Source organism: Hemitrygon akajei, chromosome 22 (assembly GCF_048418815.1).
Source record: "Hemitrygon akajei chromosome 22, sHemAka1.3, whole genome shotgun sequence".
NCBI classification, from domain to species: domain Eukaryota; kingdom Metazoa; phylum Chordata; class Chondrichthyes; order Myliobatiformes; family Dasyatidae; genus Hemitrygon; species Hemitrygon akajei.
In genome coordinates this window covers 36,606,839-36,632,185 of record NC_133145.1, presented here as the reverse complement: position 1 = coordinate 36,632,185, position 25,347 = coordinate 36,606,839, and the positions used below count along the sequence as shown (strand labels likewise).

The 25,347-nt window shown below is 40.5% G+C and overlaps 1 protein-coding gene across 16 annotated transcripts in view; it reads right to left on the bottom strand.

The window, feature by feature from the left end:
• The window catches only part of tnrc6c1 (trinucleotide repeat containing adaptor 6C1), a 601,775-nt gene that overhangs the window by 76,835 nt on the left and 499,593 nt on the right, over window positions 1-25,347 (bottom strand). For 14 of the 16 annotated variants that reach the window (XM_073026006.1, XM_073025993.1, XM_073025999.1 and 11 more), the window contains 2 exons: window positions 22,597-22,696; window positions 22,470-22,491 (listed from right to left, as the gene is read on the bottom strand). In XM_073026006.1, coding sequence (XP_072882107.1) covers window positions 22,470-22,491; window positions 22,597-22,696 — 122 coding nt within the window. Of the gene's footprint in view, window positions 1-14,784; window positions 14,878-22,469; window positions 22,492-22,596; window positions 22,698-25,347 lie in introns of those variants that run through there. The other 2 variants (XM_073026002.1, XM_073026007.1) reach the window with 2 other exon arrangements.

Genomic DNA, 25,347 nt, shown 5'->3' with positions numbered 1-25,347 from the left:
CCAATTAACCTACAAACCCTTATGTCTTTGGAATATGGGAGGAAACCAGAGCACCCAGAGAAAATCTATATGGCCAAAGGGACATACAAATTCCTTACAGACAGCAGCAGGAACTGATCACAGGTTGCTGGCCGCTGGGAAAGACTTGTTACCCAATTCAGAACAGTTCCATATGTTATCACTCCATATAAGCTGTGAACTGATGTTTCCTACAAAATCACTTGGTTGCTACATGATTACCGATAAATCAAGTCAGCTACTCTGGCTGTGAACATTCAGTAAAATGGATGTGTTTATTCGAACACAAGCAAATGGATTAAATTTTCGTTGTACCTTTGCAATTTGCACACAGCCACTTCCCTAAACATTAATTATCCTTCACTTAAGTGACAGTATAACAACCTGCCAATTAATATGACTGAGTTTAGTATAACTGAAGCTGAATTACAACCAAGATGTCAACTGAATTAAAAATGCAGTTGAGACATTTGGGAATTTAAATAGAGAAAGGTTGAAAGGTTAGGAGCAAAAGTAGATTCATCAAAATACATTTAACCTCCAAGGAAGCCATCAAATGTCTTTAAACTGAATTTTTAAACATAATGGGAATATGAAAAGACCAAAGTCAACTGACTATCCAAACGGCCTTGGTTGTGTCTTGGAGCTTTAATCTTTATCAGTTTTTTATCACAGTATTATTTCCCGTCTTTGCTCTCTCTCATTTCTATTACTCTCACCCATGCCCGTGTTACATCTACACTTGACTGACCAAATTAATGCCTAGTTACCTTCCATTATATTCTGTAAAAGATATTATGCAAAATACCTAAGATTTACCAAGCATCTTCCTTGCATTCTCTTCACTAATTTATCGCTATTTTCTTTGTTTGAAATCCTTCCCTGAAGTCACTCATTATTTCTGCAATCACTCCAGTCCTTTAATCGTCCTGTATTCTATGACTATGAGATAGAGTGCTTAGTGACATTGAGGGAAAAGTTACTGTCATGACACTGTCAACTAAACCACAAAGCTGGTAATTGACTTCAAGAAGGTGGAGTGGGGGTGGCCAGTGAGCATGCTACTGTCTACATCAATGATGTTGAGGTTGAGAGCTTCAAGTTCCAAGGGGCAAACATCACCGATAACCCTGCCTGCTCCAATCATATTGATGGATCAACCAAGGAAGCTCACCAACATCTCTACTTCCTCAGTAGGCTGAAGAAATTTGGCATGTGCCTGTCAACCCTTATGCTACTGTGGTGCTGTGTCCCTAATGCCATGGTAGCATAGTGGTTAGTGACACACTATAACACCATTGGCAGAGTTCAGAGTTCAATCCTGGTGTCCTCTACAACTCATACATTCTCCTCCTGGAAGGCATGGGTTTTCTCCAACTGCTCCGGTTTCCTGTCTCACAGTCCAAAGACATACCACTTAGTAGGTTAATTGGTTATTGTAAGTAGACCCAGAATTAGGCTAGAGTTAAAATGGGGAGTTGGTGGGCGGCATGGCTCGAAGGGCCAATTCTGCACTGCATCTTTAAATAAATACGATTTTTATCAATACACAATTGAAAACATCCTATAATCAATGCAAAACTGCTTGGTATGGCAACTTCTCTGCACATGAACAAAACAGAAACTGCGGTGCTGGGGACACAGCTCAGTACGTCACTGAAACCAGCCTCTCCTCTTTGATTCTATCTATACCCCTCATTGCCTGAATAAAATAGTCAACATAATCAGAGCCGCCACCCACTCCAGATATGCTCTCTTCTTTCCTCACTTTTCAGGCAGAAGGTACAAAATCCTGAAAACTCATACCACCAGGCTCAAGAGCAGCTTCTATCTTGCTGTTATTAGACTATTAAAAGGTTCCCTAGTAGAGCAAGCTGGACTCCTGACTTCATAATCTACCTTGTTAACATTGCACCTTATTATATTCCTATATTTTCTCTGTAGCTGTTATATTTTATCTTGCATCGTTATTGTTATACCTTGTCCTACGTCAATGTTTAGTGTAATTATTTGTTATGTGTGAACAGTACGCAAGCTTTTCGCTACATCTGAATATGTGACAATAATAAATCTATGTATTTTCAACCATGTGACTTTGGACAAGACACTACCTGCTTTCTCCCAGTACGTGGATTGCTACACCAGGGGTAATAGGACTATTGACCTACTGTATGCAAACGTAGAGGAGGCATATAGTGCATCCCCACTGCCTTCATTGGGGAAAGCTGATCACAACCTGGTTTTGTTACAGCCCAGATATAAATCAATTGTGATGAGGCATCCCACTACCACACGCTCTTTTAGGAAGTGGACTCCTGAAGCTGAACAGGCCCTGAGAGACTGCTTCAGTACTACTAACTGGGATGTACTGCAAGGGGGGCTCTGTGGGGGCGTTGAGGAGGTCACTGAATGCACAACGGACTATATTAACTTTTGTGTGGATGCAGTTGTCCCTGTTAGAACTGTTCGCTGCTATCCCAATAATAAGCCCTGGATCACTAGTCACATCAAAGGCCTCCTAAACCAGAAGAAGAGGGCCTTTAAAGATGGTGATCGGTTGGAGCTTAATAGAGTTCAGAAGGAACTCAGAGTACAGATAAGGGGGGCAAAGGAGCAGTATAGGAGGAAGCTAGAACAAAAGCTGCAGAAAAAAAGCATGAAGGAGGTGTGGGATGGGATGAAGATCATCACCGGATGCGGTGCAAAGCGGGGGGCGAACATAAGTGGAGATGTGGAGAAAGCGAACCAGCTGAACAACTTCTTCAACAGGTTCGACAGCTCAATCTCATCCTCACCGCAGAAATCCACACCAGGCTTACTTCCCTCACAGGAAAATAGCCACTCACAGGAGACCTTGCCCACACCCAGGATTACGGCTGCACAGGTGGAAGGTCAACTGAGGAAGATCTGTACCAGCAAGGCGGCTGGACCGGATGGAGTTTCCCCACGATTACTGAGGGCCTGTGCGACTGAGCTGGGAGAACCACTACAGCGCATCTTCAACATGAGCCTGGAGCAGAGAAGAGTACCCAGACAGTGGAAAACATCCTGTATTGTCCCGGTACCGAAGAAACCACAACCAAAGGAGTTGAATGACTTCAGACCTGTTGCCTTGACGTCGCACGTGATGAAGACCATGGAGCGGCTGATAATACAGAATCTGAGGCCACAAACCAGGCACGCCCAGGATCCTCTTCAGTTTGCGTATAAGGAGAAGGTGGGAGTGGAGGATGCTATCACGTATTTGCTGCACAAATCACTCTCTCACCTAGAGGGGGTCAGTTGTGCTGTGAGGATTACATTCCTTGACTTCTCTAGTGCCTTTAACACCATCCAGCCCAAGATCTTAAGGCACAAACTAACGGAGATGGGAGTAGACTCTCACATGGTGGATTGGATAGTGGACTACTTGACAGATAGACCTCAGTATGTGCGGTTGGGAGACTGTAGGTCTGACACGGTGGTCAGCAGCACAGGGGCGCCGCAGGGAACCGTACTCTCTCCGGTCCTGTTCACCCTGTACACATCAGACTTCCAATATAACTCGGAGTCCTGCCATGTGCAGAAGTTCGCTGATGACACGGCCATAGTGGGGTGTGTCAGGAATGGACAGGAGGAGGAGTATAGGAAACTGATACAGGACTTTGTGAGATGGTGCAACTCAAACTACCTGCGTCTCAATATCACCAAGACCAAGGAGATGGTGGTGGACTTTAGGAGATCTAGGCCTCATATGGAGCCAGTGATCATTAATGGAGAATGTGTGGAGCAGGTTAAGACCTACAAGTATCTGGGAGTACAGTTAGACGAGAAGCTAGACTGGACTGCCAACACAGATGCCTTGTGCAGGAAGGCACAGAGTCGACTGTACTTCCTAAGAAGGTTGGCGTCATTCAATGTCTGTAGTGAGATGCTGAAGATGTTCTATAGGTCAGTTGTGGAGAGCACCCTCTTCTTTGTGGTGGCGTGTTGGGGAGGAAGCATTAAGAAGAGGGACGCCTCACGTCTTAATAAGCTGGTAAGGAAGGCGGGCTCTGTCGTGGGCAAAGTACTGGAGAGTTTAACATCGGTAGCTGAGCGAAGGGCGCTGAGTAGGCTACGGTCAATTATGGATAACTCTGAACATCCTCTACATAGCACCATCCAGAGACAGAGAAGCAGTTTCAGTGACAGGTTACTATCGATGCAATGCTCCTCAGATAGGATGAAGAGGTCAATACTCCCCAATGCCATTAGGCTTTACAATTCTACCGCCAGGACTTAAGAACTTTTTAAAAGCTATTATTAATGCTTTTTGAGATAGTGATTTAGATGCATATCATATTTTTTACTGAGTTAAGTATTGTATGTAATTAGTTTTGCTACAACAAGTGTATGGGACATTGGAAAAAAAGTTGAATTTCCCCATGGGGATGAATAAAGTATCTATCTATCTATCTATCTATCTTTAGTTGCATTGTCCATTATGCCTATACTGAAATTTATTTGTACTCACAAATGATGGCATTCTTATGCAAGCTTTTTCCTTGTAAAAGTCATGCATTGGAGAGACGCTAAAATTGTAAATTGGTGTTGACTGTAGTGCATGGAGCCAGATGAATGTATTGAGTAGTGAATAGCATGTCAGAGTCAACAGCGAGGACACAAGCCCTTTGGCTCAATTCATCTATGATGCTAAGTTGCCTGCATTTAACACATCCCTCTACACATCCATGCTCTTGTCCAAATGTCTTTCCAATGTTGTATTTGCACCTATCTTTACCATTTCCTCCAGCAGCTTGTTCCATATGCCCACCACACTATGTGAAAAATGTTGCCCCTGGGTGCCTCAAACTTTTCTCCTCACCTTAAATCTAGTTTTAGACTTCCTCAATGTGGGTCACCCTTCAGCCTCCTACACTTCAGTGAAATACAAGAACCAGCCTATCTAGTCTCTCCTTATAACTCAATCTTCAGCCCCTGCAATGTCCTAGTGAATCTTATTTGCACTCTTCCCAGAATAATGATATTCTTCCAGTAATATATAAACATATGGATTTTTAACAGGTGTAACAAAACATTCCAACTCTTGTAGTCAATGCCCTGACTACTGAAGGCTTTCGAATGTTGAGTGCAACATGCTTTTTCACTATCCCATCTACCCGAGTTGCCACTTCAAGTGATACTTGCATGCCTAGGACTCAGCTCTACAATACTCCAAAACCCACTCATTTACTGTACAAATCCTGTACTACTTTAACTTGCAACACATCCATCCACCAAACCTTAACCCATTTTCCAAGTTGATCTAGATCTACGTCAATCTTAGATAACCACCTACAACATTTAGTGTCATCTGCAAATTTAGTACTCCTGGCACTTAACTTCCAATTGAAATTAATATAGTTGTGTTACGAAAACCCCGTAACCAGGTAACTTACCAGCAAAGATAGATGGATCAGCTGAGTCGGATGCTACTATTTTCAACCGTTTTATTCAACAAGGGCACAAACGTATGGTTAATACAAAACATTCAGATCATCAAAACTCAATCTAAAACACCGGTGTAATAATAATCATTCAAAACACAAGCTCGATCGTCGTCTAGGGTTAATGTAGATTTTATATCGTTCACTGGATATCTAAAAGTCTTTTAAATCACGGCAGTTTCACTTAGTTGCCGGCGGAAGTGTCGCGTTGGTGCACTTTTAGTTAGAAAGACAGAGAACATGAAGCATTTACCCGACAGGTTTTCCAACCTGTAGCAGGTAGTCGGAAGTCTCGTTGGGGGAATGGACTCTCATCTGTGGCTTCCCCTGTAGCTAGGCCGTCTTCCGTGGTGAAGTCGCCAATCCCAGGCAAGGGAAGGACGCACACGAACCCCACCACCGGCTGTAGCTATTAAAACGCTGTCGCAGGATTTCTAGCGTTTCTCCTTCGTGTGTTTCCTTGGTGCATCTGAGGGTCCTCCCCTCAGACCCGCCTTTATACTTCTTCACGGGATCGCAGGTGTCAATCAAGTTGCAGGTAATGCGATCTCTCTCTCAACCAGCCCACTTTGCCCGAGGGCTTTTCAGGTGGTCTCCATGAGACAATAGTCAAAGTCACTTTTATTCTGCTTCTTGGGAGAACGTGGTCTTTCGCACGTCTCTCTCTCTTGGGTCAGTTGACCCCCCTTAACTAGAGTTCTTGCGATTTTCACAAAGGAGGGGGCCAACGGCATAACACCTCCCCCCATAATGGGTTTTTAACCAGCGGTTAAAAACAGGTTGACACAGGAATTTATTTTTTTTTTTTTTGAATCTACATACTACACAAGCTTTTCTCTTCACAGAGTACTACTGTTATACATTCAAGTCAGTATCTAAACAGGTAACAAGTACAGTGCCCCTTTTCTTTAATACCTTAACCTCATGTGCCCTACTAACGCCTGGTAGCATCAAACTTCAGCTCAATAACCACCTTATTTATTTGCTTTCTTCAGCAACATAACTAAGGAGGTGTGATCTTAGCTTACATACATCTACAAAGGTTCATGCAAAAGACAAATTTTTATGCTACTTTCAAACTTAACAGTCAAGCTTCCATGGGTGTTGTCTTTATTATTCACATACTTTGTCAAAATCCCTTAAAACCGGCTTCTGCTATTCTAAAAATCGCGTCCCCATTAACCCTCGCCTTTTTTCCGGTTAATACCCTCGTGGCGATCTTGGGCACCCTGGCGAAATAGGCTTTCGCCCGCTCCTTTCATAGGAGTTATTTTATCAGCGTGTTCCAAACTTAGACCGCCCAATTCCTTAATTTTAGGCAATTTGTCGTTTTTCTCTTCAGGACCCGTCATGCTATTAGTTTCCAATTTAAGATCCGCAAGCGATCTCGCTTTGTTCAGACAGCATTTCAAATTCTGCCTTTTCACACCACACTCTGGAATAACAATAGCGTGTGGGGCCCCTTTACCTTCCAACTCAACCTGTAATTGATTCACAGGCTTTGTGGTACCAAGCCATTGTCTCTGTAGCCTGGTTGCTGCTTTTGATATCAGTCCAGCCTTTAAATTTTCTTCATTCAATTTGGGAACTACACATCCCCCTTTCCCTTGAGTTCCGTGACTAGGTTCAGCACCATGTGTATCCCCATCTTGGACACACTCAAACGGGACATTGGCCTCTTCCAGGTTTTCAACACCCGTACCTTTTTCAAATTCTAACGTCCCCCCCTCCTTCCAGTAACTCTCCAGGCAGCCCCCTGTTGGGGAAGGCGCAACCCTGCGAGCTGAAACAACCTCCTCGGCCATGTCAGCTGACTTCTCCACAGCAAGGATACCCTTCTCCTCTAAGACTGCCCTCATTTCACTCTCGGGACCATCGAGAACATCTTTAGAACTCTCAACTTCTCCAAACAATTCTGCCAAACCAGACAGATCAACCACGTCCAACTCTGGACGTTTTAACAGCTTTATCCGTTTCTCATCTTTATTTCCTACCTCTAGGACCTTTCTCTTCACTAAGGGGGGAGCTATCTCCTCGCCCTTACCCCCTTTTACTTTACTACCTTCCGTTTTACCACCCTCTGAACCCTCGTGGTGTAGGGTCGGTAAAAACGTCTGGGCCAATTTCAAACTGCGCGCTGTCCCAGCCGCCGCTCTCGACAGGCTGCGAGTGACCGCGCATGCGCGATAGCTCGGGGACTCCATGGGCGGGGCCTCAACTATCAGGGCGGTTCCCATCTTCCCACCCGCGAGGTCATTACCCAACAGGAGGTCCACGCCCTCCCCCGGTAACTCCGGCAGGACTCCTAGCTCCACAAGTCCCGACACCAACTCGCAATCGAGAAAGACCCTATGCAAAGGCACGACCACGGTCTGGTTCCCGATTCCTCTCAGGGCAACCTCCCCCGTCCGAGGGCCGAAATTTAACACATTACGGCTAATTAACGATAGTTCCGCCCCCGTGTCTCTCCAAATTCGTACGGGGATGGGGGGGGTCCCCTTCCCTCAAAGACACGGTTCCTTCGGAACTAAATGTCTCCCGCCCCTCCGGTACTCCATCTACCTGCGGCCCTCTTGTCAACTTCCTGATTACCACTGCACGCCCGATAGGGGTCGCTGCTCTCTCCCTCTCTGGCTCCTTTCTCGGAGCAAAGCATTTTGATGCAATATGTCCCACCTTTCCACAATTAAAACAGTTTAAACCAGGAGATCTCCAGGTTTCCTGTCTGTTATCCTCACTTTTTGTGCTAGCTCCCGGCGGAGTTTCTCCCTTAGCCGGCGGACTTTCCCTACCATTCCGACGGTCTCTCGGGTAACTTTTTGGCGAGGAAAACTTTGTCTTGTGGGTTAGGGCATATTCATCTGCGAGCCTAGCCATCTCTGAGATGGACTGATTCGTCCTCTCATTTAAATACATTCGGATCTCTTCCGGAATGCAACCTTTAAATTCCTCAATCAAAACTAACTCCCTGAGACGCCCATAGTTCTCGGCCACCTTTTCAGCTGTGCACCAACGGTCCAAGAGCACACCCTTCTCATGGGCTAGCTCGGTATACGTTTGATTCCACCCTCTTTTTAAATTTCGGAACCTTTGTCTATACGCCTCAGGTACTAACTCGTAACCTCGGAGAATGGCCTCCTTTACTTGATCATAATTCCCGTCCCTTTCTGTGGGCAGCGCGGTATATACCCGCTGTGCTTTTCCTCGTAACACACTTTGTAACAACGCCACCCATTGCTCTCTGGGCCACTGCTGATTCCCTGCCACCTTTTCAAAAAGCAAGAAATAACTATCAACATCCGTCTCCTCGAACGGGGGGACCAACCTCAACGCCCGACTAATATCAAACCCCTCCTCTCTCTCTTCCCCTTGAGTTCTTCGCTCTTGCTTTCGCCTGTCCAGCTCCAATTCATGGTTCCTTTGTTTCTCTTTCTCTTCTGCTTCTGCTTCTGCTTCTAGCTGCTTTAGTTTGAACACATGCTCTCTTTCCACAGCCCTTTCCTTTGCGGCTCTCTCGGCTTCTTTTTCCCTCTCAGCTCTCTCGGCTTCTTTTTCCCTCTCAGCTCTCTCGGCTTCTTTTTCCCTCTCAGCTCTCTCGGCTTCTCTCTCTGCAGCCTTCTCAGCTGCTTCTACTTCTAGCTGCTTTATTTTAAACTCATGTTCCAGCCTTGCTTTCTCCAACTCTGCCTGATTTGTCCCACTCACTAATCTCCTTTCGGGAATATTTTCCAAATCCTCAGCTGCAAACACCTTCTTCCCAACGTAATGCTGTTGTATGACCCTTCGCACTTCCTGCTTTTTCATTGCTGGCTTCACCGCTGTGAGGTCTAATGCCTGCGCCAAACTTACCAAGTCTGATTTTGTAGCTTTCCATAGCGCCTCTACCGTCGGGTTTCTCCTAAATTCCTGCACATCCATCTTTGCTGGTTTCCCGTCTGGCTACCTGCGTAACCAGATTTAAGTTTGGACTTACAGCCCGATTCACTGACCCTCCCGTTTGGTTTCAAATCCGGGACGAGAACCCCACTTGTTACGAAAACCCCGTAACCAGGTAACTTACCAGCAAAGATAGATGGATCAGCTGAGTCGGATGCTACTATTTTCAACCATTTTATTCAACAAGGGCACAAACGTATGGTTAATACAAAACATTCAGATCATCAAAACTCAATCTAAAACACCGGTGTAATAATAATCATTCAAAACACAAGCTCGATCGTCGTCTAGGGTTAATGTAGATTTTATATCGTTCACTGGATATCTAAAAGTCTTTTAAATCACGGCAGTTTCACTTAGTTGCCGGCGGAAGTGTCGCGTTGGTGCACTTTTAGTTAGAAAGACAGAGAACATGAAGCATTTACCCGACAGGTTTTCCAACCTGTAGGAGGTAGTCGGAAGTCTCGTTGGGGGAATGGACTCTCATCTGTGGCTTCCCCTGTAGCTAGGCCGTCTTCCGTGGTGAAGTCGCCAATCCCAGGCAAGGGAAGGACGCACACGAACCCCACCACCGGCTGTAGCTATTAAAACGCTGTCGCAGAATTTCTAGCGTTTCTCCTTCGTGTGTTTCCTTGGTGCATCTGAGGGTCCTCCCCTCAGACCCGCCTTTATACTTCTTCACGGGATCGCAGGTGTCAATCAAGTTGCAGGTAATGCGATCTCTCTCTCAACCAGCCCACTTTGCCCGAGGGCTTTTCAGGTGGTCTCCATGAGACAATAGTCAAAGTCACTTTTATTCTGCTTCTTGGGAGAACGTGGTCTTTCGCACGTCTCTCTCTCTTGGGTCAGTTGACCCCCCTTAACTAGAGTTCTTGCGATTTTCACAAAGGAGGGGGCCAACGGCATAACAGTTGAAAAACAGTGGATTCAGCACTGACCCCTGCTGCACTTCTTTCTTTCTTTCTTTTTAAATCTTTTTATTAATTTTAAGAAAAACATGAGTGAAATATGAATACAAAACGTTTGAGAGTACATAATTAATAGTTTAAATAGACAATCAGATACGTAATAATCAATATATAAGGCCTCCCAAACTCATAGTATTAATGTAAAAGAATCGAAAAAGAGAAGAAAAAAAAACCCCAACAAAAACTGAAAGAAAACTTTTTTAAAAACTAACCAACATGGGCAATTGCATAATGTTAAACCTGCTGCACTTCAATTTGAAAAACAACCCTCCACTATGCTGCCTCCTGCCACCAAACCAATTTTGTATTCTATTGGCTAGCCATGATTCTATGTGAGCTAACCTTCTGGACCAACCTACCACGCAGGATCGTGTCAAAGTACAAGTAGGCAATGTCAATGGTCTTTGTCACCTCGTCAAAAAATTCATAAGACATGATTTCCCACACCCAAAGTTTTGCTGCCTATCCTAATTAGCCCTCCTTTTTCTAAATGCAGCTAGATCCTGCCTTTCAAAATCCCCTCCAGTGACTTTCTCACCACTGAATTGGGTCTCACCAACTTGCCCTTGTAGCCCTTCATAAAAGGCACAATATTAGCCACTCTTATCTTCTGGCCTCAAACCAGTGGTTAATGATGAAAATATCTCTGCTAAGGGTCCAACAATTGCTCCCCTACCTTTCTAGTTCACTTGGTCAGGCCCCAAGGATGTATCCAACTTTAAGACTGCCATCACCTCTTGTAAAATGTATAATGTCAATCTGTTTCAAGATACCATTAGTCTCTTCCTCAAATTCTCTAGCTTCCAACAGTCTCCATAGTAAATACAGACAAGAAATACTCATTTCAGAACTCACCCACTTCATTCCATCCACACATATGATCACAATAACGGTTAAGGAGTCCTATTATCTCCCTAGTTTGCACTTAACATAATATAGAATCTCTTTGGATTCTCCTTTACCTTAAGTGCTTTTGCATGCCCTCTTTTTGCCCTCCCGACTTCCCTCATGTCAATTAACAAATAAATCAAATTCAAGTAATGGGTCTAATGGTCCCATGAGGAAGCTCCTTTATAAAAAGATCAGGATTGAACCTGAACATCAAATCCATTTTCTTACCCAATCTCTATAAAGTCAAAAAGTCTATAGGTGTCTTGAATTAACTTCAAATGTCAACAGCCAACTTAAAAGACTGAATTCATAAGGTTAATAATCAAATAAAGAAATTTCTACTAACAATACAACTAGTCCTCATCTTGAGACTGAACTGACACTATCATCTTCAAATCTTTTTAAATTTCTTAATTCTTCAATGAGATCATTGCTCTTTTGTCCAAATTCAAAACTAAACCAAATTGCCTCTCTTCCTATAATAATTAAAATATTGAATCTACCAAATAACCATTGCACTAATTTGAAGGCAAATCTTCCTCAGGGTGCAGACAACTGTACATTACCTCAACAAAGTCTAAACAATGACAACATGAATTCATTACTCTTTGATGGATATTAACTTTCTATATTTCTTATAAACCAAGTTCCTCCATTGTGTACATCTTTGGTATCATTTAAACATGGTCATTCAACTCTTCATTCCAAAGCGATTCACTTCATTTTCCTGTATCATTCACCTGGCTTGTTCAACTGTTTCATTTAACCTGCAGAAGTTCAATTGCAGGCTCAATCTTTTCCACACCTAACTTTCGAAAAGAATATTTATTTCAACGAACTTATTACCCTTTCTTCCCTTCAACAGAACGAAGAATAAGGCAGTATAGGGGCCCTTTGGCCCACAATGTTGTGCCAAACTTTTAACCTACTTCAAGATCGATCTATCTATCCTCTTCCTCCCACACAGCCCTCTATTTTCCTTTCATTTATGTGCCTACTTATCTCCTACAAGTCCCTAATATAGCTGCCTCTACCAACTGCATTTACTGCTGTTAAAAAAAAACCTCTGACATCCCCTTATACTTTCCTCTAATAACCTTAAAAGTTTGTCCTCTCGTATTAGCCATTGCCACCATGGGAAAAAGGAACTGACTGTCCACTCTATCAATGCCTCACATCGTCGTACACATTTCTATCAAGGTGCCCTTCTCCTCCTCCACTCCAAAAAGAGCCCTAACTCACTCATCCTTTCTCAAGAAAGCCATCTTACAGTCCTGCCGAAGGGTTTTGGTCCGAAACATCAACTGTACATTTTTCCATTGATGATGCTAGAGTTCCTCCAGCATTTTGCGGCTCGGATTTCCAGCACCTGCAGATTTTCTCATTTACATGTGAATTTGCAATTGCAGACCAAATTCCAGCTGCATCTAGAATATGCAGCTGCTGCATGGGACCCAAACACAAACAAAAATACCAATTCCACCAAGCGAGTCCAAAGACAGGCAGCCTGATTTGTCACAAATATCTATGAGAGAGAAACGAGTGTTACCCAACTTTTGAATTCATTAAAGTGGAACTCTCTCCAAGACTGACGTGAAGCACACTGTCTGACCTGTTTTTACAAAATGTTAAATGGTCAGCTTGACATAGACTACCAATCCTACACCAAACCCAAACCTATTAGGAGTAGACGAGGACACACATTTCAATTTGAAATACTAACTACCAAGTCCGATGTGTACAGCAATTCATTCTTCCTCCGCACAATTAAAGCACGGAATAATCTTCATCCTACCATAGTCACACAATCAAACCCAATTAAATTTAAGACAGCTCTTCTTCTTCAAAAACCTCAAGTCCACCCTTCGCCACCTCCAGTTTGAATTCCATGCAGAATATTTTGGAGGACCGAGAACCAAGAACTGGGGGATGCTCGACAGTTATGGAAGCTATTACCTCTTATAAAGTGAAACCAAGCAACATAGGTGACAAGACTTCTCCTTGAGCTTAATGTGTTCTATGGTCACTTTGACTGTCAAATTCCCATTGGCCCTGATGACCCTGTGATTTCAGTACCTGAGGCAGATGTGACAGCATCCTTCAGGACAGGAGAGTGATCCCAAGGAAAGCATCTGGTCCAGATGGGTTACCTGGCCAAGTACTAAGGTCTGTGCTGATCAACTGGCTGTAGCGTTCACTGATATCTTTAACCTCTCGCTTCGGCTGTCTGAAGTACCCACCTGCTTCAAGCAGGCTTTAATTATACCGGTGCCCAAGAACATGGTCACCTGCTTCAATGACCATCGACCAATGACCAATGACTTACATTCACTGTAATGAAGTGCTCTGATAGTATGTTGATGAAACATATCAACTCCTACCTGAGAAGCAACTTAGATCAGTTCCAATTTGCCTACCAGCATAACAGGTACCATTTCACTGGCTCTTCAATCAACTCTGAATTGTCTGGACAGCAAAGGTGCACACATTAGGATGTCCTTTATAGACTACAGCTCAGCAATCTACACTAGCAAACCCTCAAAACTAATCAATAAGCTTCCAATCGTGCTGTCAATTTCTCCTTGGGTAACTGGATCCTCAATTTCTTCACTTGCAGACCCCAATCAGTTCAGATTTGCAGCATTTCCTCTACAATCTCCATCAGTACATGTGCACCACAAGGCTGTGTGCTTAACTCCCTGTTCCATTTACTTTATAATTATGAATGTGAGGCTAACCATAGCTCCAATCCCATATTTCAGTTTATTGACAACATGACTGTCATTGGCAAAAACAAATGTGGTGATGAATCAGCTTAGAGGAGAAAGATTGAAAATTTGGCTGAGTGATGGCACAACAACCTCTCACTCAAAAATTAGCAAGATCAAGGAGTTGATGATTGACTTCAGGAGGAGGAAACCAGAGGTCTATGAGCCAGTTCTCATCAGGGGAATCAGAGCTGGAAAGGGTCAGCAACTTTAAATTCCTTAGTATTATTATTTCAGAGGTTCTATCCTGGACCCAGCAAGTATGTATAATTATAAAGAAAGCACACTGCACCACTACTTCTCCAGAATGACATGACATTTAAAATTTTGACAAACTTCTATAAACATGTGCTGGAAAGTATACTGGCCAATTGCATCATGGCCTGATATGGAAACAAGCCCATACATGAAAAATTAATGGATTAGGGCCAGTCCATCACAGGTAAAGCCCTCTCCCACCATTGAGCACATCTAGAACGAGCACTGAAAACAGCATCTATCATCAAGGACCCTCACCATCCAGGCCATTTTCTCTTTTCACTGTTGCCATCAGGAAGCTGGTACAGGAGCCACAGTACCCACACCAGCATGTACAGGAACAGTTTTTACCCAACAACCATCAGGCTTTTGAATCAGGGGTGATGACTTCACTCACCCCATCACTGAACTATTCCACAACCTATGGACTCATTTTCAAGGACTCTTCATTTCATGTTCATGATATTTATTGCTTACTTGTTCTGATATTTTTTTCTCTAGTATTTGCGGTTTATTGTTTTTTGTATATTGGTTGCTTGTTCATCCTGTTGGGTGCAGTTCTTCATTGATTTTATTGTGCATCCTGGATCTACTGAGGAAGCCCACAAGAAAACAAATCTTAGGGATGTATTTGGTGACTTATGTACACTGATCATAAATTTACTTTGAACTTCCCCCATAGGACCTGCTCTCTAATCTGGCAGTATCCTGGTAAATATCCTTTGCATTCTAAAGCTTCCACATCCTTCCTAAAACAAGGCAACCCAGAATTGCACACAACACTCCAAGTGTGGCTTTAGACAGCTGCAACATTACCTCATGGCTCTTGAACTCAGTTCCCCGACTAACAGAAACCAACATACTGAATGCCTTCTTAACCACTTTGTCAACTTACACTGCAACTTTAAAGGATCTATAAACTTGGATCCCAAGATTCTTCAGTTCCTCCACACTAAGAATCCTGCCATTAATTTTGTGCATTGCCATTAAGTGTGACCTTCCAAAATGTATCACTTCATACTTTTTCATACTTAACTTCATCTGCCTCTTCTCGGGCCAGTTCTACATCCTGCGTCCCATTGTAATGTACAACAACCTTCTACACAATCCATAGCACCACCAGCCTTCTGTCATCTGCAGATTTATTAACCCACTGTTCCACTTCCTCATCCAAGTCATTTAGAAAACAATCACGGAGTAAGGGCTCAGGTCCCTGTAGAACACCACTGCTCACAGGCCCCCAGGCAGGAAATGCTCCATCTACTACCACCATCTGCCTGCTATGGGCAAGCCGATTCCATTTCCATGATCCCATGCCTCCCAATTTTCCTGAATGAGCTTATCACAGGGTAACATTATCAAATGCCTCACTACAATTCACACACATCGTATCTGTGGATTCTTTTATACCTGGGAGGTCCTACACTTGCTCTAGTCATCCTTCTGTTCTTCTTGTACCTATAAAACTTTTGGTGTTTTTCCTAATCCTATCCAAAGGCCTTCTCATGTCCCCTGTAAGCTCCAAGTTTCTTCTTAAACTCTTTCCTGGCTACCTTACCACCCTCAAGAGCCCTGTCTTGTTCTTTGCTTCCTAAACCCAAAGTATGGTTCTTTCTTAGACCATAAGATATAGGAGCAATAATTAAATATTATTAAATACTCCACCTCTCTTGTTAACCAAGGTTTCTCCAGCCTACCATCCTTTCCCTGCCTCAATCGGACAAGCCTATCCAGAACTCAATGCAAATCTTCCCTAAAGAAACCTCTATATTTGCTGTACATTTCTCAGAGAGCATCTGTTCCCAATTTACACTCCAAAGTTCCTTCCTAATAGCATAACTAGCCCTCCATTAATGAAATGCCTTCTCCACAGTGTCTGCTCCTATCCTTGTCCAAGGCCACACTGAAGATCTGAGAGATGTGATCACTGTCTCCAAAACACTTAACCACTGAGAAACAATAAACCTTTTGAAATAACAAGGTACCCTGTTGATTTTGCACCTTTCCAAAAATCTGCCAATTGATCTGCTCTTCAGTGTCTGTTACTATTAGAGGGCTTACAGAATACTCCCAAAACAGTGATTGCTGATTTCTGTTTCTGACTTCCACCTACACTGACTCAACAAACTATCATTTGAGTGGGAACTCCTTATCTTACTGCATGTGGAAATTGTAAAATGTTCAGGTTATGAACAGTTTACAAGTTCAGAACCTTCACATAACCTGGGGAGGACCTATAGCTAGTTTCTGATTTAGAGACAAGTAGTGAAATTGCTTACAATTGTTAAAATAGTTTGCTTCAAGTCACAATCAGCAATAACCAAATACAAAGGTGTGCTGGTAGCATTTACCCCATGCAGTGTTTCTGCAGCATGTCTTAACAAAATCAAATGCACACACTAAATACCCAACTGCACAAAAACACTAATTTTTGACCTCTAAACCATAGGTTTAAAAACAGAAGATAAAAGGTTGCAATAAATAATGATGGCCATGAAATGCCAAGAAATCTGCCACCTTTGTTCACTCTGAGCTATGTGAGATACTAGATCTACCAATTTTGTTGCCCTAAAAGGGCAGTTACATGTATCTTAGTAGAAGATGCTGACCTAGTCATAATAAATAAATATACAAATTACAAGTATTTATACAGAAATATGTTGAGTGGTAGCTGATGAAATGTCTGGTTTTCATTTAATCAGTTTAATTCATCCAAATTTTTAAAAATGTTACTTAAGCCTTTGTCTGCAGGTTTGGCAACTTACTGTTCACCATGGAGAAGGCTAATGAAAATTTCACAGATCAGAATGCTCATCCTTCAGGCCTCATTCACCATTTTCCAATGCATACATGCTTTTTGCATTCTATTTTTGAGCATGGCTGGTCTCAAACTGCAGGCTGTTGCTTAATTCTTATGGTAAAAACAATAGCTTGAAAAGATCAGATACTTGGAACACTTTTCAATTTATAGTTTAAAATTCCGGGCTGTCGAATCTGACTTCTAGCCAAGCCTACAATATTTCTCGGCACAGTTACTTCAAATACAGAGCAAACTGTCAGCTAACTTATCAAAAGAATGCAAACCATTTGGTATGTCTTTCTTAGCAAAATAATTTACTGCACCCAAACACTGTATTGCACCCAACACTTACCAACACAAGCTACTTGAACAGCAATGGGCACTACAAAACAATCCTAACAGTTACTACTGTGTAGGATATCCATATATTATCCTTTCATTGTTACTAAGTATCAGAAGGTGTCATGTTGTGCCAAAAGCCATTTAACAAGCTAAATTAACACAGGAGTATATGCAGTTTGTTATTGCCGCCTTGTGCACTGAGGGCTTTTAAGGCATAAAGGGAAATGTACGCAGATAAGTCATTAAAAATTCAACAATCATGAAAATAAAAAATGTGAAACAGTGAATTCTTTGCAATCCACATACAAAAAAGGATGTATAAACATCCATTTTTAATCAATTTCCACTGCCCCTTATGTAATGTTTACATTTTCTGTTAAGCATATTTCAATTATATGAAACAATTATAACATACTTACAAAGTTTATTAGTTTCTATTAACTTCATGATAGTCATAGCAAATGATAGGACTAGTCTTCATTAACATTCTAAATTGTGGAAGTCAGGGCAAGTTCCATACCAGCTGATGGGAAGTTGACAGAGGGGTATTTTGCAAGTACAGAAATGTCTGGCAAGGAGGCTTTCAATAGTGAGATAAAAAGCGTTCAGGGCTAAGAGATTTCTGTTAAATTGAAGCACAAGAATAGCAAAATTAGGAAACCCTGATTGACAAAGGATATTAACGGTGTGGTCAAGAAAAAGAAGACATGTCCTGTTATAGATAGCTTGGAGCAAACAAGCCCTCTGTAGAGTTTAAGGAGTGTAGAAGTACAAAAGGAAACTAGGAGGGCAAAAGGCAATCATGAGATATTCCTGGTAGAAAGATAAAGGAGATACCCAAAAGATTCCTTAAGTATGTTAAGAGCAAAATAATATGTAGAGAAAGAGAGCAAGTCTCCTTAAAAGAATCAACATGGGGCATGGGCGAGAATTTAAGCGAACAGTCTTGTCTCTATTCAACCAGAATCAAGTTCAGGGAAGGGAACAGGGATATTCTGGAATATATCAACATTATGAAGGTGGTGGTGTTGGAGGTCTTGAAATGCATGAAGATGGATAAATACCTGTTGTCCAATTAGGTGTATTTAGAGTAAGGGAAGCAAGGCAGTTGAATTCTGGGGCAGTGGCAGAGATTCTTGTAACTTTTCTCCAAAAATTAGTATGTAGAAAATGCTCATCACAAAAGAAAAAGAACTCTACCTATCAGAGTAAAATAGCCAAAGATGATTAACAGACAAAGAGAACACAATATGCAGCACAATGAGAAAACCTACTTGAATAAATAATTCTATTCCAAACCAAAACACTTTTTGGGGAGGAGGATTACATGGAACATTGCTCCCAGTCAACCTGTGTCCATTCAACCACAACTGTGTGGCACCCCTCTCTAAATACATTGGTCACTGATAGCATGATTTAATATTATTCCGAACATCAAATACAACCCTGCACCCCTCCCCCCGTTCACTATTTAGAATTTTCTCCTCTTTATTGTTTCTAAGGGTACACTACAAATCAGTATCCACTAAAACTTCACAATTACATTTTTGCACTCCATCTTGTAATTACTGTTCCTGGGCCCAGTCAACTGCCTTGGAGGCAATTAGGGATAGGCATTAAATGCCAGCATTACGAAGAATGGCAATACCCCTTGAATGGATTTTAATTCTTTCACTAGCATTACACAAGATGAAGGATTTCATAAAATTAAGGTTAATATCATAAAGTGTATTAAAGTTATTATTTATAAGTTATGAAATATCAGGTAGGTCTAAATTAAAGTCAGTAGCATTATCTTGTGCATATATGAAGCTGTGCTACAACTTGCAATTCAGTCAAGCAAAAGAATGATTAACAGTCCGTATGTGCTCAACTGAAGCTATTTATTGCATTCTAAAACAGAATAAGATTACATTATTGCACAGCTGACTTGTATTGCCAGCATGGAATTTTAACTGTACAAAATATCCCCTCTCCCCCAATCACATTTAGGAGGTTTTATCTCAATTTTAAAATTGAACAAAAATACAAACTTTTAATTATCAAGGATACTTGGGTTTTAAGAGTTCCTAAAGTAGTTTAACAATTTTAAAAAGAAAATTCATCCTCTGCACAAACTCTAACCAAAGGTTAACACGACAAATCTGCTGGAGGGTGCCCAAAACTATTTTATTTTCAGAACCCATGATGATTTTGCTGTTCACTGTCTAGAGCAAGCTGATTGCTTTAATATAATTTACTCACTGCAACCACTAAGGACAACACTGAAATTCAAGTTACAAATGCTCCCTGACTGAGGGGTTAAACCACTTAATCTAAATAAATTCATAATTTGCTTGACTATTTGATTTGTAGTCCATTTTTAAACAAAACTATTAAAAGTAACTGGTAACCTAACAATTTAGAGTATTTAAAAGCTTTTTGCAAATCTGTGAATCTATAGGGAGCCTTCAAAGAAAAATAATCAGGACTAAAAGCATAGACAGTTAAGGAATGAGTACATATGATTAATACAGGTTACCAAATGTATTACTATTTTCTATTAGTAAATTTGATCTTATAATTACTTGTTCCTTTATGGCACTTTTGTCAATGAATGCCAAAGGTGATGTAATTAGGATAACTGGAAAATTTAACCTATTCTTGGAAACAAATCTTTATATTTTCATTGCAGAGGCAACAACTTCAGTTACTGCAGGCAAAATTTACAAATTAACTGCTTGTAAGTATTAATTTATTTGATTATTTGCATAAATTTCTACATTTAAGTTAATGCTCTCAATGTTACACCTCAAGTAGATCCAAAGCTATTTGCAAAGAAACATTATACACTTCTTGTATCATAAATAAGATGCATTATAATAGATTGTGTCTTACAAAGATGTTGCAACCTACAGCAGGAAGGGAGAGGATTCACCAGTATGCAATGCAATTCCTCAATAGAAATACTAAAAATAACTGTAGCAGGAGAATTGAATTAATTGCACTTAATGTTTAGACTGTATGGAGATTGTTCCATTTCAGACCAATGAATTATTCCAGATAATTTGTGGTCTTAATGAGCATATGGGTAACCTCAACCAAACTCCTTTGACAATCAGCTTTTTATGCATGTCCATGGCCTCCTCCTCTTGTGCCATGATGAGGCCACTCTGAGGGTGGAGGAGCAACTCCTCATATTCCATCTATGTCAGCTCCAACATGATGGCATGAATATATATTTCTCCAACTTCCAGTAATGTTTTTCCCTGCACACTTCCCTCATTTTCATTTGTGAATCTAACCTCTACCTCTTCTCACCTGCCTATAACCCTCCCTGGTGACCCAACTCCTTCCCTTTATCCCATGGTGCATTCTCCTCTCCCATCGGATTCCTTTGTCTTCAGCCTTTTACCTTTTCCACCTATGACCTCCCAGCTTCTTGCTTCATACCCCACCCCCTTCCATCACCCATCCAGCTTCACCTGTTATCTTCCAACTTGTTCTTGCCTCCCCACCTTTTTACACTGGCATCTTCCCATTTCCTTTCTAGTCCTGAAGGGTCTCAACCCTTTTTCCAGTTCTTCCAGTATTTTGTGAGCATTACCAAGTAACTTGCATCCAATGAAGAATCTCAAATCATTTGTACACGAGACCAGTCACTGTAGGAAGTGAGAATGCTACCTTGTTGCAAAAGTTCACATTTCTTCTGAGGAGCTAGGGATAATGCATATTGTTGGATGCGAAAGAACTCTAGAATGTTCTGAATTCCACTATGCAAACTTTATTCAGAATGGACACTAAAATGTAACAGTACTGCATAAAAATCATGTCTTAAGCTGATTTTACTCTGGAAATGTCCAAATTAACATGTTTTTAATGGAATGGTTCCAAATCAAGACAGAATTGGGAAAGCACTGAACAAGTTAAAGTGATTTTTGGGTTTAGGACATATACATTTAGCAGTTGAATTTTTTCACATCTGAAAATGTATTGTGCATTTAATTTGGAGTGCAGTTCTGAACAATGTGTCCTAAAAGCTGTGAATCCCAGTCCAGACAATGCTGATTAAAATTCATTTGGATGTCTGCGATGGGGATGCAAATCAGGAGGTGGAAAGGTTGCATTTAGTTTCAAAGAAAGCATTGTCCATAAACACGGAGTTCTCCTTTGATGTTTGGCACATAAAATATTGAGCCCCATGTTGGACCAGCCAGATCTTCCAAACTAAAATGTCTCCATATAATTCCTGCTGTACCTTGTTTCATCAAATAAAGTTACTTTGTCTCTACCAGTAATTTTCTCCAGTAACTTCATTCACACAACAGAACACAAAGGTTTTCAAAAAACTGTTAAAAGGATAGAAAATGATGCACTACCAATACAAATCACTTTTCAGTTTTGTTTGTGAAGTCCTGTTATTTTGCTTTACAGTTATATGTTTTTCCCTGCTAGAGCAGTAACATGCTAATAATTAACACCTTATTATGCAATTAGGTTCTGTTCATATATCAAGTATGGGAATTATCAAGTATTATATTTTGCTGTTGAATGCAACTTTTGTAAACATGGTATTGTGTGCGCAATGGATTCAAAACCATCCACTAAAAGTAGATCCAATTACCACTTACAATATACAACAGCATTCAAAAGGTAAGATCTGCGTCATATTTTGTTTGAGGTTGACTGCTGAGAAAGGGAGTGAAGAAGAAAAACAAGCATATCATCTCAAATTCAATTCACCAAAATAAATGCAAAAGGACCAGTTCAAAGAGGAAAAAAGTTTTATATACAAATAATATCCTATTGCATAAAATAAGCAAAATGGGAAACTAACAATGACAAAATTATTATTTGTTATCTTTCATTTAATGAAAGAAACACATCCATTCTAATTGAAGTTCTACACTGATTAACAGACAATTAATATTGGTACCTACTATCAAAACATCAAATTTAACATTTATAATTAATTATATTATGGAAAATTGTACAGAGGCAATTTACTTCAACAAAGGTAAAAATTAAAGCAATAACTAACCTTTGGTTTTATGTTCAGCAGCCTGAAAGAAAAACAAAAAACTTGCATAAAACTTGGTTCAATTTATCCACAGATGACCCAACATAGATTAAGCACAAGTAAAGATGACCAATATCAAGTAAAATACCTTTTTCTGAGCAGCTTCCTTCTTCTTCTTCTCTTCTTGTTTTTTCTTTTTCTTTTCTTCCATCAAACGGTCCTCTTCTTTAGTTTCTTGTTCTTTCTCACTATTAGGATAGATGATAGATATTAAATAATATTTGCAAAATTATTACAATAGCTCACATACAATTTCATTAAACACATCAAAACACTAACAATGCTGGTTCAAAGATTCACACACAAAATGCTGGAGGAACTAAGCAGACCAGGCAGCATCAATGGAAAAGAGTAAAATTGATGTTTCGGGCTGAAACTTGCTTGTGGTTCAAAGATTTACCACTCCAAGTCTAACTATCACATATCCACCTTTAAATGACATAGTTCTAATTGTAACTTAACAGAATTGTAAATGTTTCATTTAACTAAATTATTTGACATACAAAACCAATTAAAATTTACTAATCCTTCAGTCTAAGAAGATCTGTTGAGTTAATGCATTCCTCCAAATGTCAGCTTCTGCTGCAACTTCATGTACAGCAAATTTTCATTAAAAATATTTGAGGACATTATATTTAACAAAGTGATCATGTTTGTATCAATTTACTAAGAAGCTTATGATGAGAATGTATGAAAGAATCAAAATGCATCTAATTTCATGTATGCATGTTGCCACTTTTGACAGTTCCTAGTATAAGTGCTAAGTACATCATGAACATACCCATTATTCTTTTAGATAGGCATCAATTATGGACAAGAGGTAACAAATCCAGATTTGTAAACTTTGGCACTTTTTTGCCCTCCATGTCACTCATAATGCAGAGGCTAACCTTTCCACAGCGGCAGAAAAGGTACACATTATAAAAGCAACACATTTTAACAAAGTAACCATACAATTTGCAGTCACTGAAGTCCAAAACAACCCTTACACTTTCTTTGAAATCTAGGTAGTCTAAGATACAGTACTGACTTTTCTAGAATTTCCACATTTGTTAACACAAGAATAAATATCAGGAACAGACCAAGATAATTCTATACAATGTTCAAAGTTCAAGTAAAATTTATCATCAGAGTACATAGATGTCACCATATACAACCCTGAGATTCTTTCTCTGCAGGCATACTCAGCAAATCTATAGAACAGTAACTGTAAACTAAACACCAGGAACTGTAAACCAAAACTGTTCAAATGCAGATGTAAATAAACAGCAATAATGAGCATGAAATAATGAGCAAGAGTCCTTAAATAAGTGCAGTTATCCCATTTTCTTCAAGAGCCTGATGGATGAAGGGTTGTAGTCCTCAGGTGCTAGTCCTGAGCTACCCATATCTTCCATCTGATAGCAGCAGTAAGAAAACAGCATGGCCTGGGTGGTGAGGATCTTTGAGGATGGATACTGCTTTTCCCACAGCTGATCAGACAATAGCCCCAGTTTTACTTCATACTGTCTGTTCTCTATAAGTTACAGATAAGAAACCTATTCAATCCTTGCACATATTCATTGATTTGGCCTCTACAACACTCTGATATACACTTATAGTGGCCTATACAGAGTCACACATTTCAATTTTGTTTCTCCAAAGAGCATAGATCCAAACCACTCAATATTCTTCTCTAGGCAAACCCTTCATTCAGAAAAATAGCTTAGTAAATCATCTGACCTGCTTCCAAATATAACTACCGGTACATGCTTCCTAAATGGGGCCTTAATTGTATGCAGTGCTCCACTTGTGAACTTATCTACCTACATCTTATAGCAAGATTCCTCTACATTCACCCTCCTTGTCATGAATGTCAAGATTTAAGCCAACTCCCTCATTGCTAATTATACCTTCAAGCCAACTGTCTGCTTCATGAGGGAATAGCCAAATCATACTGTACCCAATTTGAAATATGTCTCTTGTATAAAACCATACTGACTCCACCTGATTGTAAACAAATTTCCAAATGTCCAGCCACTACATACAAAATAATATATTTTGATATTTTCCCAAAAACAGCCTGATATTTGGTCAGGCATGCATGTTTTCTTGACTTCTCTTCTTTGAATTGTAATGTTATATTTGTGGCTTTCCAATCCATTGCAATGGTTCCACTATCTATAAAGATTTATAGCCATGATAACACAGGTCTAGTCAGAATCATGCAAGACAGCAAACTGAAATTCCCATTTTAAGCTGTACAATTCACTTTCAACAAGGAATATAAATTTTTTAAAATTGTCTTTATATCAATTATCAAGTAAATGGCATTCTTCTAATTTGATTTTTTGCTATTTGACTATATAAAACTGGCTTAAAAACTCATGACTTTGATTTGCTCCACTGCACTGATATTATGTACAAGCATGACATTTTGAGGTGGAAATTGCTGGGAAAATAAATGCAGATTAACTGTGGATGGCCTCGTTAGTGCATGAAACAACAGAATTTTGTGGGAAAGAGGAGTTACCGGCTGTTAAATGATTTGTGCTGTTGTTGACAGCTTCAGTACACCATGCTTATAAGTAAAATAAATGAATTTGCATCTTTCAGCAATTAAACCTACTACAGAAGATATGAGCTGCTATGCAGATGTCCTAAAAAGAGTAAAATCTGTGTTCCTAGAACACCAATGAAGCTCTCTCAAAGGAACACATTTAAAACTGCAGTCTCAATCCCTGTAACATTGTCTGAGGATTTAAGGTTATTCATAATCAAAATCTTATATTCAATTTTGCTTTCTGAAATGAATACAACTCTAAATTACCCCATTTTCACTCGTTGTTTTCTTTGTGCA